This window comes from Chroicocephalus ridibundus, chromosome 9 (genome assembly GCF_963924245.1).
Source record: "Chroicocephalus ridibundus chromosome 9, bChrRid1.1, whole genome shotgun sequence".
In the NCBI taxonomy this organism is placed as follows: Eukaryota; Metazoa; Chordata; class Aves; order Charadriiformes; family Laridae; genus Chroicocephalus; species Chroicocephalus ridibundus.
The window spans coordinates 26,374,768-26,391,406 of record NC_086292.1 but is presented as its reverse complement, the minus strand read 5'-3'; the positions used below and the strand labels follow the sequence as shown (position 1 = coordinate 26,391,406).

The 16,639-nt window shown below is 51.6% G+C and overlaps 1 protein-coding gene across 3 annotated transcripts in view; it reads left to right on the top strand.

Annotated features, from left to right (window-relative positions):
* ARID3B (AT-rich interaction domain 3B) overlaps positions 1-11,555 on the top strand; it is a 33,734-nt gene extending 22,179 nt beyond the window's left edge. For 2 of the 3 annotated variants that reach the window (XM_063346998.1, XM_063346999.1), the window contains exons 5-9: positions 4,703-4,886; positions 6,742-7,001; positions 7,177-7,434; positions 10,290-10,391; positions 11,118-11,555. In XM_063346998.1, the coding sequence (XP_063203068.1) occupies positions 4,703-4,886; positions 6,742-7,001; positions 7,177-7,434; positions 10,290-10,391; positions 11,118-11,275 (962 nt within the window). In that variant the 3' untranslated portion in view covers positions 11,276-11,555. The remainder of the gene's footprint in view (positions 1-4,702; positions 4,887-6,741; positions 7,002-7,176; positions 7,435-10,289; positions 10,392-11,117) is intronic. The other variant, XM_063347000.1, reaches the window with a different exon arrangement.
* The last annotated feature ends 5,084 nt before the right edge of the window (positions 11,556-16,639 follow it).

The following is a 16,639-nucleotide window of genomic DNA, read 5'->3' as shown; positions in this document are numbered from 1 at the left end:
GTCCAACCCCCCTGCAGTCAGCAGGGACAGCTTCAACTAGATCAGGTTGCTCAGAGCCTCACCCAGCCTGGCCTTGAATGTCTCCAGGGACAGGGCCTCCACCGCCTCTCTGGGCAACCTGGGCCAGTGTCTCACCACCCTCATTGGAAAGAGCTTCTTCCTAATGTCTATTCTAAACCTGCCCTGCTGTAGTTTAAACCATTGCCCCTCGTCCTATCGCTACATGCCCTTGCAAACAGCCCCTCCCCAGCTTTCTTGTAGGCCCCCTTCAGGTACTGGAAGGCCACCGTAAGGTCTCCCCGGAGCCTTCTCTTCTCCAGGCTGAACAACCCCAGCTCTCTCAGCCTGTCCTCACGGCAGAGGAACTCCAGCCCTCGGATCATCTTCGTGGCCCTCCTCTGGCCCCGCTCCAACAGGTCCATGTCCTTGTGCTGAGGGCTCCAGAGCTGGACACAGCACTGCAGGTGAGGTGTCACCAGAGCAGAGTAGAGGGGGAGTCCAGCTTTTCATCCACCAGGACTCCCGAGTCCGTTTCCACAGGGCTGCTATGATGGTGCAAGGCTTAGGTCCCTTTCAACGGGCAGGATGGCAGAGCCCCAGCACTGAGCGAGTGGCTTTTGCAGGAGCAAAGCCAGCACCCCCAAGATACCGGTTCCTTGCCGGGAGATGTAAAAATGGTCATTCCGAGATTATCCAGGGTTTACAGCTTCCTCAGACCCTCCTTAAAGAGCTCTTGAAGGGTGAAAATCAAACAGTTGCTTCTTCTGCTTCCCTAGTGGAAGGGACATAGGGGACATTCAAGCCCTGTATAAGCCCTTCAGGCCTCTGTTACGTCTGCCTGAAACAGAAGAGGCTTTTGAGGGGGGTGAAACAGCTTGGCAAAGCGGGCTGCTTGTTTCCCTTGAAGGACAGAGATGTTTATAGCTACAGTCAGGCTTCCTCCAGGGAAAATTCTTTATTCCATAAATCTGAATTGTAGTTACAGCTGTCTTCATAAAACCAGGAGCCCATGGGCTCTGGGATGATTCCTCCTTCTCCTTCCAGTGTCATTCTTGGGCTTTTTGTCCTCTTTGGAGTCCTTCTACTTAGCAAAGCGGGTGGTAGGTTGTCTGGTGTCTTATGGCTCTCGCTCTTAGGCTATACTCCCACCCTGGGGCCTTCAGTAGCAGGAGTTTGTCTTCCTGAGGTCTCCCCATGCTCATCAACTTTACATCATCCCTTTTGCAGGAGAAACAGACTCCTTGTCCCCCCTGCCTTGGGCTGATTCCTTGCAGGACTGGCTTGTACTCACGTAGCTGGGGTTATACTACAAGGAAGAAAAATTGTTTACTGAGAAAAGTAGGAGAGGAGCCAGTCATCGTCCTCGCCCTCTTCTTGAGTCCTGCGAGGCTTCCGGCTCTTTGCAAGGCACGGTACGTACAGCATTTCTGAGAGCCGGCACAATAGAGAGGCTTGAAAGTACAGTAAAATGAGTTTGCCATCAAAAGGCAACAAGTCTTACGCTGTGCCCCCGGCTGCTGACCTTTCCCTCTGGAATTCTCCCCTCTGACCTCCGGATCATTAATCCTGATGCTGCCAGATGACAGTAATCCATCATGGCCCCTGACAAGCCTTGCAGCCGCCTGTGAAAGGATCCACTCGGCTTCAGTATCCAATCGTCCCATGATACTCGTTTTTCAGCCTTTCCTGTTGGAGTGCTGGGACTTTCCAATAAAGACTTTATCGCCTCGCTTTTCCTCGGAGAGGGGCTGGGGGAGGAGAGGGCGGTGGGACCAGCTTTTCCGTGTGTCTCGGCTTCTATGAAACATGCAGAGCCCTGGCTTGCTCTGAAAAATACGGTTAATTTGCCAGGTCCAAAACCCAGTTTGGGTTAGCTCTTTGCCAGCTCGGGGAGGGATATTCCTTGGAGAGTGGAACTAGGAGAAAGTGTGGGAGGAAAACGATTGCACCTCCATGCTCAAGGGCTAGAAGGATGGAGGTGGTTTTATCCCTGCTGTAAAGTTTCTCAGTGCTGCATAAAGAAATTTTAAGCCGGGGGGGGGGAGCTATAGGTTTTGGCTTAGTTTATAAAGCTACTAATGAAATTTCGGGGCGCTTTGGTCTGTGAGTCTTGTTTAAAAGCAAACTTGAGGAAGGGAAGGTGTCAAAGGGGTAGTAACATGAGCAGGGAGGTCAGGTCTGATCGCCGGCTCTGCCCCAGCTACGAGCGGGCTCTCTGGAAATACGTTTAAGCCTTTATTTCCCACTGATGTAGATAACGTTTATCCCTTTCACAGGAGCGTTTGGCTAAAAAATACTTGTGTACCTTTCCAAACACTGAGATGGGAGAACCTAGAGAAGAGTGAAACTGTGTTTGGGATAAATGCAGTATATTAAAAAGGAGATATTTCCTTATACTTTTGTATTAGCGGCTTGTTTTGCCTGAGGAGCCTTACCCGTGACCCTTCCCTTTCACTCCCCATCTGGTCACCGTCCAAGGAGAGCTGGATGAAAGTCCCTTCTGGAGGAGTTAATGCCATTCCCTAAATTGGATTGGGGAGAAGCGGGTGGCTTTCAGCGGCGTGGGGTTGCCTGAGGAGATGGGGAGAGGGTCTTCATCCCTCTCCCCCGCCCCGTGGAGCAAAGGTACCACTTAGGACACCCCGGCTTTCCTTGCGGTGGGGGCAAAAATGCCGAACTGTTATCGGAGGGGCATTTTGGGGTGGAAAAACCCACCCCTGGCTTTTTCTAGGGACTGCCAAGGTGAATATTTCCTGGCTTTTCATGTGGAGAGGGCTGGGTGTGACGCTGGTTGCTGTGGCTCAGCTGATGAATGATAACTTAAGGCTGGTAACATGATCGCTCCCAGCCCTCTCTGTGTGTGTCTAAAATGACGCTGTTAGCGCGCTCTTAATCTTTGCAATAACACCACCGAGACAAAATGGTGGCTGAGGAAAAAGCGAAGCAGACCGAGGGTTCCGTTTACGCAGGCTGGCACCAGCGTAGGGCGGCCGACTGGGATGGATGGATGGATGGAGCTGCAGGGAGTTTAAACAGTTTGGAAATGTCTCGGCGGTCTCTGCTCCCACAGGGAACCGTTGTCTCTGAAAATGCAGGAAGAGGATCTGATGCAGTTTGTGAAATTACTGCTTTGTGGTTTTGTTTTGTTTTTTTCTGTTGTGGCCAGGGAAGGGGTTGTTTAGACAAGGCAAGGAAAAGAGGATGTGTTAGATATAAAACGACGGAGCGTGCAAACCAAGCCTTATCAGGTTGCTCGTTATGTTTTCTTACAGTTTAAGAGTTAGTAACTTGGTGAAATCGAAGGCAGCCTTTTTAAAGCCGAAGAAGTTTACTTTTTCTATCTAACATCTCATTAACCTGTGGGAATCGGTACCACAAGCTAATGCATAACAGGCTTCAAAAAGAAAAGAGAAGGGGGGGGGGAAATTACACGTATAATGAGGACATCTGTGGAGCTGAGCCGAACTCCTTTTCACTAAGCAGAATGAAACCCATTTATAAGGGCCATAAACTGCTCTGCTTCAGGGCATTAACCGAATCGCTGGCTGATGAGCAGTGGCAGAAGTCTCCCCCGTGGGTTGGGTGTTCCATAATTGTCCATTACAGCCCTTCGCAGGCTTTCCTGGAAAGGCTGGCGCTGACCACTGCGGTAGGCAGGATACTGACCTCAGATGGACGGCTCTTTGATCCAGGACAGTATTTCCTATGCGAAAGAAAAGGTTTGCTACATCAGCATTTCCCCCCCACCCCCCTCCATCTTCCTCTCCTTGCCTAAATCTCATTAGCTTGACCTTTTCAAACCCTGCGTGCTTTATCACTTTAAGGTACTGCTAAAAGGGCGTTATCAGGTTAAAAATCCCATTTTCCTTCCCTCTCTTAACCCACAAGATGACAAAACTGAACAGAAAGGATAGAGCTGTTTCCCTGTCTATCCTCGCGAGGACAGAGCGGGACCTTTGTTTGGGTTCCAAAAAGTGCTTGGGTGCCTGGTGCTTCCCGCAGCGACCATGACGATGCCTGGCTCTGGCGGCGTCTGCAGGCAGGGACGCCGACGCTCCGTTAACGCTGCTCGTTTGTTCACCACCAACACCATTTCTCTCACTCTCTTGCACCAGTTGCAGCTCTGGCAGCTGGGTTGGAGCTGCTGCCAAGGCACACGTTGCGACCCTGTTGGCGTCTTGTTTGGGAGCGTGTTCAGGGGCAAGGAGCGGGAGGATGAAAATGCTTTGTGAGAGCAGAAGGATCTCTCTCTCAAATCCTGGGGAGTGAGGGAGCTGAATCCCAGCGTAGGAGCAGCTGCCTGGCTGCTCAGCCCCTTCCGGAGCACGAGCGATACAGATTTTTATCTGAGATTGCCCTGGGAGCTCATAAAAGATGATTCCTCTGTGCTGCTCCCTCACCCCTAGCATCAAATAGTCCCCGCTTCCCCTCTTTCAGTTTTAGAAGGTGCTTATAGCTGCAGGTTGTTATTTGTCTGATAATTGCTTTTGCCTACAGGAAAGGAGTTTTTCATGAAAAGGCCGTGCCGTGTAGCTACGCTTCTCTGGCTCATTTACTCACCCAAGAGAGAGGCTTCAAGTCAGGCTACAAACAGTTGCCTGAATTTCCTATTAGAAGAAGATCGATAGCCCCGACCTGCCGGTTTTCTTGCCCTCGTTTTCTCTCTGACTCCCATGCTTCCTTCCCTGCTGTTTCCCTGCAGGAACTCCCATCAATCGGATCCCCATCATGGCGAAGCAGATCCTGGACCTCTACATGCTGTACAAGCTGGTGACCGAGAAAGGAGGGCTGGTGGAAATCATCAACAAGAAAATCTGGCGAGAGATCACCAAAGGCCTTAATCTGCCCACCTCCATCACCAGTGCCGCGTTCACGCTTCGAACCCAGTAAGTCGTAGCAGGTGGATGCGAACACGGATTGGGGACTGCAAAGCAGGGACTGGGGTGGAAAAACGGAGACCAAATTCCACTCTGTGGCCAGAGAGGAGCTGATGAATTGCTTTATTTATCCCTCTCACCCAAGGCTTGCAGTTTTTCTGTTCCTTCTCCCCTTGTTTTTCTCAGCAGTGATCCTTCCTGTTACAGTTTGAGAAACCCCTGACAATTTATTGTCGTTTAGACAATTATTCTATCACCTGGGGACCCCCTCCGCACCCGGGAAGGAGAATTGGGGAAAAACAAGGAAACACAAGGGTTGAAATATAAATAGAATTAATAGGGTAAGACTGAGTAATTGACATTCATAATAATAAAGAACCAACATTGATCCAAATACCAATGTAAAGTATACAAGGACGACACCCAGCCCATTCCCGCAGCAGGAAGCCGTGCACTCCCAGCAGGAGACAGCAAACGTGGGACACTGCAAGGGGAGGAAGGGAAGGGCTCTGGCACCGGGGCAAGGAGTTCTCGGCACGGCAGCCATCAAGGAAGAGAGAGAACTCCTCAGCAAACTTTCTAATTTCTATTGAATGTGACGTTCGTGGTAGGAAATAACCCTGCTGGCAGCTCGGGTCAAGTGCCCGGGTCTTGCTCCTCCTCATCCCCGCACCTGGCAACCTCGAAAACACCGAGACCTTGAATCCCACATCCCATAGCTGGCTATAAAGTAAATATTTTCACCAATTCAGCCACTGGAGTCATCTGAAAGCATGGTTTTCCCAAGCGTAAAAAGAGAAATTAGTCCTGTATCGCTCCAACCAGGACAATTCCTGAACTTGTTCCCCTTCCATCCCTACGAGCCCAGCACTAATATGCCGTCGCCTGGGTCGCTGTGCTCTGCGCCTCCCTCCAGCCTGTGCCTTTCTTGCCTCTTCAGAGCTTAAACTCCTTGGGGCAAGGAGGCTCTTGCTCTGTCTCTGAAGAGTGCTTGGCACAGCGAGGAGGGAGGGAGCCCTCCCGACTTGCAGGCATCAAGTATGAACTTGATCATTTCACATCTGTTATCGCGATTCAGTTGTGGAAACTTGGCGTTTAGCACCTGCTTACTGTCAGGATTGTTTTTCTGACCCGCGGTATGTCGCGTTGATGAGGCAAGCAAAACAAGAACAACAAAACAAAAAAAAAAAAAGGAAGAAAAAGGAGAATAAGCAGAGAGAGGAAAGAATGGTTAAAGTAAACCTACTGTAAAATTGAAGCAACGGGGCGAGGCTGCGCTTTAGGGACTCGAGCGTGGAAGGCTGGGCTCTGGGAATCCACACCCGGCCCTTCTGCAGACGGATTTCTGGGAAGTTCTTGGAGCCCCTGAGTCCCAGGGGGGGAAGCTCCTTGCTATTTCTACAGCTTTTGGTACCACCAGGCTGTCTCCTGCAAACGTGGATGCCAGAAGGTTTGGTGCTGCCCAACACGAATGGCTTGGACATGGGTAATTCGTCAAACTTCTTTCCTTGCATTAAGCGTTACGGTCAAGACCTTCATTTCTAAAATTTTTAGATGGTATCTCAGTTGTAAAGGAATTGCGGATGATTCTTTTCTGCCCTTGTGGGTGGAGTAGTATGTAACTATGTGCTTCCCTATAAATATCGAGTGAATTCAGAGTTCCCTTGAGAGCGCTGGGCTTCACACCCAGACTGCGCCACGCTTCTCTATCAAACCAAGCGCAGCAGTGCTCACGGTATGCAGACAAAGACTCCAGATCTGCAGAGGACCTCAGTTTGAAATGCAATGCTTGTTGCTGTAGCCCGTAATTTCATGTTCTGTTGAGAAACCTGCTTGAGTTTCCCTGTGCTCCCCTCTCTCCCAGGTATATGAAATACCTATATGCCTACGAATGTGAGAAGAAATCCCTCAGTTCTCCTGCTGAGCTCCAGGCTGCGATCGATGGCAACAGGCGGGAAGGCAGGCGGCCCAGCTACAGCTCCTCCTTGTTCAGCTACTCACCCACCACCACGGGGCCACCTTCGCTCCTGTCTCCCCCAAAGATCCGCTTCCCCATCATCGGCGTCGCGCCGGGCAGTGGGACCAGCAATCCTCGGGTGTCTCCAGCAGCAGCTGTCAGAAAAGGTCAGAGGGGGTGGCTGGGTTAAGAGGCACAGGCACTGAAACACAATTATTTTTCCATTTTATTCACCCAGACTAGTTTGGATTTGAGAGTAGTGGGACAATATTCTGCCAGTGGTTTAGACCTTTGCTTTAGGAAGGGCTGTGGGAGGGACTAAACAGCTCTGTCCTTTTCTAGGTGACGGTGTGCCCTTGACTGTGTCTATGCCAAATCGTATTGCCGTGCCAGTGACCTTGGCTAGCCAGCAGGCGACTGTGGCAGCAAGAACGGCCACCCTGGAGCAGCTGAGGGAGAGACTGGAGTCGGGAGAGCCTCCGGAGAAGAAGGTCTCGCGGATGACAGAGGAGGAGCAGCGGCTTGTTCAGCAGGCTCTTCAGCGCAACCTCTTCAGCATGGCGCGGCAGATCCCCATGAAGATCAAAATCAATGGCAAGGGTAAGCAGCACCTCTCGGTACGCAAAAGGGCCTTGCGGAGTGTAGCGGGAAGGGAACTGCTCCCAGTATAGGATGGCAAAAACCTCTTTACACGCAGGCTTGGCTATCTCTCTGGCTACCAGGCAGAGGTCACCATCAAGAGGCTGTTAAAATGGAGCACGCTAACTGCAAAACTCAACTGTAGCAACATTTTGTTAGGTTTTACTTACCGTTGCTGGTTTTGTTCTATTCTTACCGGTGTGTAATCTCAGCCTGAATTCAGGAACACCCTAGGCATATTCAGAAAGCTCTGCTTCAAAGCTGATAAAACCCAACAAGACCCTCACTCCCAGCTTATGACCTGCCGTGTCGATCCTGGTGAGCTTGCTTCAGGACTCAAGCTGTTATTTCTCCCCGTAACTGACGCTGAGGGGAATTACTGGTTTCAGGTGATGCTAGCTCAGTCATCCTCGCAGCAGGGGCTCTGTTGCACACCGTTGGTATGCTCCTTCCTTCCCGGCAAGCACACGGATTGGCTGAAATTGCTTTGGGCCGCATATCTGCCCCCCTCGTGTTTAATATCTGGCCTATACTTCGGATCCCAGCGCGCGATTTAGCCTAGCCAAAAGCAGCCCTGTGGTTCCGCACTCCGTAAGATGACTTTTGGAGGGGAAAGCCCATCCTGTTGGGCTCGGCTTTCCCCTGCCCGGCTCTCATCTGAGCCTCATGCCAGCCTTGTGCTGCAGGGAGTGATTTTCTGTCTGTTGCTGGTCAGGAACTGTTTTAATTGATCGTGGAGGTAACAGCTTTTTCTGTATTGATAGCAGCCTGCAGGAGAGAGATGCCCAGCTTTTAGGAATCCAGGTGGGATGAGGAGGCCGCAAAGACCTGTGTATCTGCAGGGGGGACCGAGGTGTCCCGGGCTTTTAGTAAATCACATGATTTCTACCAACATCTGCCGCAACCCTCCGCGCAGCCTCCAGGCAAAGAACTCCTGGCAAGGCTGGGTTAGAAGGTCACGTATAAGCAGCATTCATGGCCTGGGAAATGCACTCCTGAAATGCTTTGTACAAGGGGAGTCACCCCGTAAAGGTCACATTGTCAGGATCAATACTGTTATATGGGGGCTTCAAAAGCTGATTAAGTGCCGTGGCTCCTTTACCTGTCCTGGGGGCTGCACTTCACTGGGCGGCAAAGCCTCAGGAAAAAAAAACTTCAGTCCCAACAGCTGCTTCCTCCAAACCTTTTGATCCGTTAAAATTAAAGGTCTCAGACCTCCTATTAATTGTACATTTGGATGTAGGCACAAGGCCAGGCAAGTTTGGCACGGCTTAGAAGAAAGGGGAGAGTTGTTCTCGAGGCCTTTGCTAGCAAAGCTGGTAAAGGCTTTATTGAGACGTTTTGCCAGAAATACATACGGTAAAGGGTCAAAGCAGGTTCCCCTTTGAAGCAGTAGCAGCTTGTTGCGGAGTTCAATGGGATTGGGACTTCACTTCACGGCTCCTGACAGCTAAACATCCGCCCAAATTTCACCTTTAAATACAAAGACCAAAATTTAAATGCAAGACCAAAAAGAGTGAGTAAAAGGGAATACAAATTTTATCAAGTAATGTTCATTCCCTTTCATCTCGCATTATTTTTTTTTTTTCTTTCCGCCCTGAATGTCCTAAATCAAAAGCTAGGAACAATTTTAGTCTCCACAAATAGAAGCAGGCAGAGGGCTGAGCCCTAAGGACCCAACGATACTATTCCCACCTTTGTTAGCTGACTGTGGGCAAGTCGGTCCTTGTCTTTCGTGCCCTGATTTTCCCAATTGCGAAATAAAAAGAAGATTGTGCTTTTTAAGAGGCGCTTTTGAAAAGCACTGTGTGAGTTTATCGTAGGTTGATAGCAACGTTTAGGTTAAGTGTTAACAATGTCCGTAAACCACAGTGGACTCGCTGTCCTAGCAGACTTGAAAGGAGCCAAGAACATGCATTTTACATGCAGCATCCCAGCCTGAGCAGCCTGTCTGCGTAATCTCTCTCTGTTTTAACAGCCCAGCGCCCCCAGACTAACATCGGGTGGGCTAGTAACCGTGATACGGCTGTGCAAACTCTAAGCATGCGTTCCTGAGACCCAGGCTCGCAGTTGCGGCTTGCTTAGGTTGGAGGTTCAGAATCCTCCGGGAGAGTTCAGTGTTCACCTTCCCCTTTAAACATCAGTGTGAACTGAACCCCTGCTCTGCACTGACGCTTCCAGAGCTGCCCATCAGGGCTTAGAAAGGACTCTCTGGGCTGAGGACGCAGGAAAAAAGCAGATTTTACGCATGTTGTAGGGGCTGCCAAGCATGTGGCTCCTGGGTTGGAGTCTTCGGCGCTGTGTCCCCTCCCTCCAGTGGCCACTGGAGCTGCTGCAGTCTGAGCCCAGCACGGGGACACGCACCAGCTCCCCGAGAAGCTGCCACCCCTCAGCGAAGGGCGAGAGGACTCTGCGTGCGCTCCCCGTCTGCTGCAAACTCAGCCACAGTCCAGCCGATTTCCACGGGGCCTTGCCTCATCTGCTGGCAGCTTGTTCTTTCGAGGGGATGGGTAATTTGGCCTCCAAATCTCTGGGAGAGATTTGGAATGGGATTGGGACTTCACATCACAGCTCTTGACAGCTAAACATCTCTGGGAGAGATTTGGAAATGCCAGTGGGGCTCCCAGCCCGCCCTCGGTTCACACCCAAGCACTTAAAACACCTTTTTAAACTTAAACGAAGACTGGAAGTGGACACGGTGTAGGGATTTCCTCACCAAAGAGGACGGAAAAGGTGGGCTGCCTACACTTTTGATCATCTCTGATCAGGAAACGGGGTGGTTACTCTCTAACTCTGCATCTCTTCTTTCTTGAAAGAAGACAAACCAGACTCGTCAGCAGCAGCGGCGCTGAATTTGTCACCGAACGGCATTGGGAGTATTAACATGTCGGTGGAGATTAACGGCACAATTTATGCTGGTGAGAAAGACCCGCTCCTGGGGCTGGGTGGAGAGCCAGGCGGGTGGTGCAGAGCGGGACGTGGGGTGGGTGGTGGGCTCCCAGGGGTGGGCTTTGCCAAAGCACAGCGCGCGCAACCTCTCCGGCTCGGAAAGCTCAGGAGAAGATGATTTCTTTTCTCTTTTGTCTGGTCCCAGGCAGTCAAGACGAATGCCCTTTCCTGCTGGTGGTGGTGGTGGGTTTTAGCATTTTTAAAATCTAAGGGAAGGGACTTCTATAGAAGTGTGAATAGGAAAGAGTGTTATCCCCCTTCTCCGGAGGAGTGGCTCCACTCAGCTTTTCCTCGCGCATCTCCGAGAAGCATGAACTATCCCCTGTGCTCTGCCTGAGCCGTTTCACTTCTGCAGGTCACACATGGGCATCCTGGGGCAAAGCCCGAATTGGGGACCTGGCACTTGCAGGGTGATGAAAGCTGCTTCTCTCCTCCAAAGGCATTGAAGCCATTTGGGATCTTTCGTAAGCAAAACTTCTCGGTCACAGAGGCTGCCAGAACAAGTCCCGGGGCATCCCTTCTTATATCCTCGTTGTTATTGACCCTCTGATCTGTCTCCAAGCCGCTTTTGTCTTGCACTGAGCCTCTTTCTGTTAGGATGAGGTCTTTGGGGTTGGATAAACTGCTCTGGCCTTCTCAGCCGTGCCACCTTGTAGTCCCAGTAACCCTTCTCTTTACCTCTCTGTGCCTTGCAGGAGTGCTCTTTGCCCAGAAGCCGGTCGTCCACCTCATTGCAGGCTCCAGCACCCAAAGCTCCTGCAGCAGCAGCAGCAGCAGCTCCCACTGCTCTCCCAGCCCTACCTCATCCCGGGGAACCCCCAGCGCAGAGCCCTCCACCAGTTGGTCTCTCTGATGGTCGGCCGAGCCCGCTGTCTCTCACACTGGCCTCCGGCACCTCTTCCTCTCTGCTCTCGGCAGGGTGTGAGCTGGGAAGGAGTCGCACAGATTTACCTCATCTCAAGGAACCTGCTTTTGTGGTTGGCCAATGGCAAGATGATGATGATGAAACCTTTCCATGCCAGCGAGCTTTTTCTTCATCGTCTGTTTGTCCAGCCTTTTTCTTTGTTCTCCCCTTTCTTCCTCCCTTTTGCTTTTCATTTTCTTCCTCCTCCTCCTCCTCCCAGGGTTTGCTGTGTTCCTGTTGGGGGGGTGGGACATGGAGGGAGGGTGGGTTAGGGGGACACGCCTGGCGTTTTTCAATCAGGGATCGTCTCTAGGAGCTGCGGGTTGAGATGGCTGAGACGTCACCAAGGCAGGTGGAAAGAGCTGGAGTTGGGGCAGGGAAAGGCGGGGGGGGTTTCTCCTCAAACCAGTCGCCACAAGGACTCTTTCTACTAAACAACTCTGTGTATTGACAATCCTGAGAGCTGGCAGGCTGCCTTGCCCCCCCTGCCCTCCTGTGGCTTGTGCCGCGGAAGGCCGCACGGCTGCAGAGCAGGCGAGCTTCCTCGCTCCTCTTCGGGGCTCCATCGTGGGCCAGTGTTGGTGTGTCCTCCCCTAGAACACGCGCTCTTGGCTTGTGAGCCTCCTTCCCCCCTCTCTGAGGTCTTCACAAGAGGGGGAAGGACATTCTCACCCCTCCATTTGACCCATAAAAACCATCAGCTGCTTCCTTCTCCTGGCTGGTGCTGGCCTCTCCCCTGCTGTTGCCTTCTTCAGGCTTTCAGCCAAGTTTTAAATGCCCTCGACCTTCTCTCTCTTCCCCACAAGGAACTTGTCCCACTGATGTTTACCCTGACAGCCTGAACTTAGTTTGGTTTGCTGGTTTGATCCTCTGCCCCCGTGACACAAAAGGGCTGTCATTTAGGTTGATCCGGGCTTCCTGGAGCGAGTTCCTTCTCATAAGGTGGCTTTCGGTAGCCCCTGGAAGCTCTCCATGTCCCCGTGCGGAGAAAATAGGAGGTGATATGTGAAATGTAATGGAGCGGGGCTGTGGAGGTGTTGCGGTTAACGTTACGGGCGCGTCTTTTGGTCTCTGGACAAGCCCACAGATGCCCAGGCCCCTTCAAATTGCACATGAGCAAAAAGGAAGCGGTGGGTTGAGGCGAGTAAGACCTTTTGCTCTCCTGGGGTGGAAAGGGAAATCAAGTCCTTCCTTGCCCTTTCTCCTCAAACCTCCAGTTGAAAGCAAACAACAGCTGGGCCTGGCTCTGACTTTAGTGACTCCGCGAACTCCGCTCCTGCTCAGGTGGCCTCATTCTGTCCCCTCTCCTCCCGCTGGCCTTTCCCACATGGGATTTCCCAGGTCCAAGCACCCTTCACCCTGCCCTGGTGACGTCCTTCCCATCCTCCAGGCCCAAGTCAGGTTTTTTGTTGAGCAGATGAAATACCTCAGATATGTACTTGTTGTTGGGGTTTTTTGTTTGTTTTGGGTTGGGTTTTGTTTGTTGTTTTGGGGTTTTTTTAACCTCTTCAGGAAGTATTGGCATATCTTACTGCTTGGGTTTTTTTTATATGTGGTTTTGCTGACATTGTGTTTATTATTTTATTTTTTTTTAATTATTATTATTTTTTAATTGTATCACCAAAGACAGAAAGAAAAGCTGAGCAAAGCGGCAGTGGCTTCCCCCTCCTTTAGGCCAGCGGGAGACAAGCCCAACAGCATTGTCCCAGGACATGTGCGTAACACGGGAGGACAGGCAGAGAAGGGAAAAGAGGGCAAGAGTGGCTGCTGACTTAAAAGATCTTTCATTTTGGACAAAAGGGTGTCTCCAAAGCCCCTGTTATTTTTCCAAGGTCCAGGATCCAGGTGACAGCGCCACTTAGACGGCGGGTTGGCCAGGCTTCTCCCAGAAAAGTGGTTTCTGGCAGCTGAAAGCCCAGCTTGGTCTTGTGGCGCTGCAGCCAACCACCTCCTCAGCTCCGCCAGGACTTCGTTAGGCCAGGCACAGCTAATTCTGGCTGCGCTACAAGACCAAGCCTTTGTAAGAGGCGCCAAAGTAAGAAGTTATTCTAGTTTCTCACCTGCGTGTAGGTGCCTGAGCCAGCAGATATATTACGATCCGAGTGAAAATCATCCAGAGGTTCAGCCCTCCTCAAAAGCAGTTTTCTGGCGCGTGGTGGGGGAGTTGCCATGTGTCACGCCGGTACGAGAAGAGAACGTCACCTCTCCGCTCCCACAGGTCATCGGAGCTCTTGGGGGCCTGTGGCTCTGCAGGATGGGAGGCTCGAGGTGCTGTTGCCGTTAGAGCCTCTGGAAGTGTCTGTCCCTTCCCTGCCTGGTCATTTCTGCCATTCTCTGAGCAACTGGAGCCTCTCCTGGTGCTGTGGGAGACTCTGCCAGTCCAGGGGAGATGCCCTCCTGTAATGCCTCCGGTGAGCTGTGGCACGGTCCCTGTGCTGCAGCACGTCCTGCTCCCTGAAGCTGTTATTTTATACTACTGAAAAGAGCAGGGCTTTAAAAAACCACCGGGACGGGGGGAAAAAAACCCATCAGCAGCCTGAGGATTGGGTTTAAAAATGTTAGGTAGAAAAAGAAATGGGTAATCCTTCCCTTAAACTCTCAGATGTCAGGTTCTCCTGGTTAATCCCCTGGCGCTACTGGGCTGCGTGCGCTGCTGCTCCCTCCTTGAGAGCCGAGTAAACCACAGGCGGTTCCTCCACGTGGCGAGAGCCTCTGCGCTCTCGACGTGTGATTTTTCTACGCTAGAGCTGGAGTTACCCCGCTGCCCGACATCGGGAGGGCTCGGCGGGACGAAGAGGAGCGGGTGAGAAACGCGCACGTCCCACCGTCGATGCTGCTGGGCCATGTCCTGTCTCCGTCTGCTCTGGGCCGGGGTGAGGAGCACGGGCCGGGCACGGGGAAGCCGAGCTGCTCCCCAGCTGCAGGGCCTTTGCTTGGCAGATCCCGCAGGTCTCCACCATGTTTCATCCTCACCAGCTCGGAGAGGCTTTTCCAGCCTCTGTGGCTCATTCGGACTGTTGGGGTTTTTTCCCTTTTTTTTTTTTTTGTCTTTTTTTTTTTTTGTTTTGTTTTCTTTTAGTTGTTTGTTTGGGTTTGGGTGGGGTTTTTTTGTTTTGTTTTATTTGGGAGTGGGTTTGGGGGCTGTTTCCTACGTGTGGGGCTGGGGGACTTTTTGCTTTTCCTTCTGCTTTCTTCTCCGGTCCTGGGGAGCAGAGGTTAGTAATGGGTGGTTTTGCTTATGTATCACATGCTAACATTGTGTTTTCTTGCACAGAAAGGCACTCGAATCACTGAACTGCTAAACAGCTTTGACACTACTAGAGTATTAATGTTTATAAGCTTTACACAACTAGACTGGAAATCTAGACAGGGACTAACCGATTGTTTTGTATCCAATTCAGGGAAAGAATCAAGTCGGGATGCGTAACAGATACCTCAGTAAAAATAAGCTGCACCAATAAACCGGTCCTTTCTCAGTACCCGATGACGAGGGACGGTTATTCAGACTGTGAAGAGTAATAATAACCCTTTCCCTGAGCCTGGCTTTGATACTGGCAGGCGGCTGAATGCGGGGGTTTGGTTTTGTTTTGGTTTTGTTTTGTTTTTTTTTTTTTTTTTTTTTTTTTTTTTTTTCTTTTCTTTTGCCGAGCTCCAGATCTCCTACTGAGCTTGCCAGGCTTTGGGGACAGGGTTATGGAAACCAGCAGCAGAGGCGGGGGGGAGCGGAGGAACTGGGAGCCAGGGAAAGGGGGGGTGGATTCCCCACCCCCCCCACCCCCGTCCTTCTCCCTGGGCTCCGCTTCATTTTCACTCGACCGTGTTCGATTGTATAGTACTCAGGGGTTTTTGATAACTGCGGGTAGGACCGTTCCTCGCGTGAAGTGCTCCGCTTTGCAGTGTGGCTAAATACTCTTTTTTTTTCGACTCCAGACCAGCCAAGGTTTCGCAGCGAGCAGCCAAAAAAAATGTTTAAAAAAAAAAAAAAAAAGGCAAAAAAAAAAAGCCCCCAGCTTGCTTCTCTGCAGCCTCCATCCTCCTGCTTTGGCGGGGAGAAATTTCCCAGCTGGGTTCGATGCCCACCCTGGGGGGGGGGGGGGGGGGGGGGGCAGGAAACAAAAAACACAAAAAAAACCACCAACACAAAAACCAAATCTGCTCCATCCTCTTCCAGCAGATCCCGGTTTATGCTGGGAAGGCACAAAGTGGGAAGAGGCAAGGGGGAGACCGCGCGTCTGCTCGGCTCCCAAAGTGAATGTGAACGTGTCACGCCACGTCCTTTTGGCTGCTGCGGGTGCTCCAAATGGCTTCAGATCAAGATATTTTTCACCAAACAGCTGCAGCAGCCTTGCTACTAGTTTTCTTACCTATTTAAAAGAAAAAAAAAATAAAGAAAATAAAGACATAAAAAAAAAAAAAAGAAATGTGATAGCCTAGGCGGTGGATAAATACCTCAACGTCTCCTTCCAACAAGTGTCTGTATATGTTGTTGTTGGGTTTTTTTCTATCTTACACGTTATCTGAATGTTTATATTCCAATAAACTTCTACCTCTTCACATGGTGACCCCGCCAGCCTGATTTGTAGCCACACCGTTTCCCTAAATTGCAAATGAAAAGATTTCCTGTCCCCTTCATCATCCCTGGAAGGCATTCCCAGGGCGGGGGGGGGCGGCTGGCTCAGCCTAGGTGAGCTCCGTGTCCTTCCAGGTCTTTAGGTTCCCAGTTTGTAGCTTTGTGGGGAGAAATGGGCTGGAAAGCTGGGCTGGCGGTGCTGGGGTTTTGTCCTCTGCGGGCAGACTGGTCGTTAAACAGATGAGCGACGCTGGATCTCCTTTCCCAGGGGTTGCGAAGGGCTCTCACTGAACCTGCCCCCATGTCCCTTACCCGGGGCAGGAGCTGCTCTGCTGAATCCTTCCCGCGTCACCTCCCTCTCCCCGCAGAAAGGACGTTTAACACTTCCCGGCGGTTCGGTTGTTTATATAGCACCTGACGTTGTTTTTCCAGCCGTTGAACCAGTTCGGCAGTTGGAGAGAAACTGGTTTCCAGCCCCTTTCGTACCAGTGTTTCCGAGGCCCCGGTGTCTGCGTTTGTTTTGGCCGGCGGCCCAGCTGAGGGTGCTGGGACGGAGCCCAGCGTGTGCCTTCAAGCTTCCCCATCCCACCAAACTCACTCACCCCATCCCCAGCATCCCCACGCTGCAGAGCGGGAAACCCCCAGCCGGGACGCTGTGAAGCGGCGACTTGGGAGCGCGTTGAGCGTCCCCACTGCCTCTGCGGGGGATGGACCGGCCTCTTGCTGCTCGGTGGAGGCAGAGG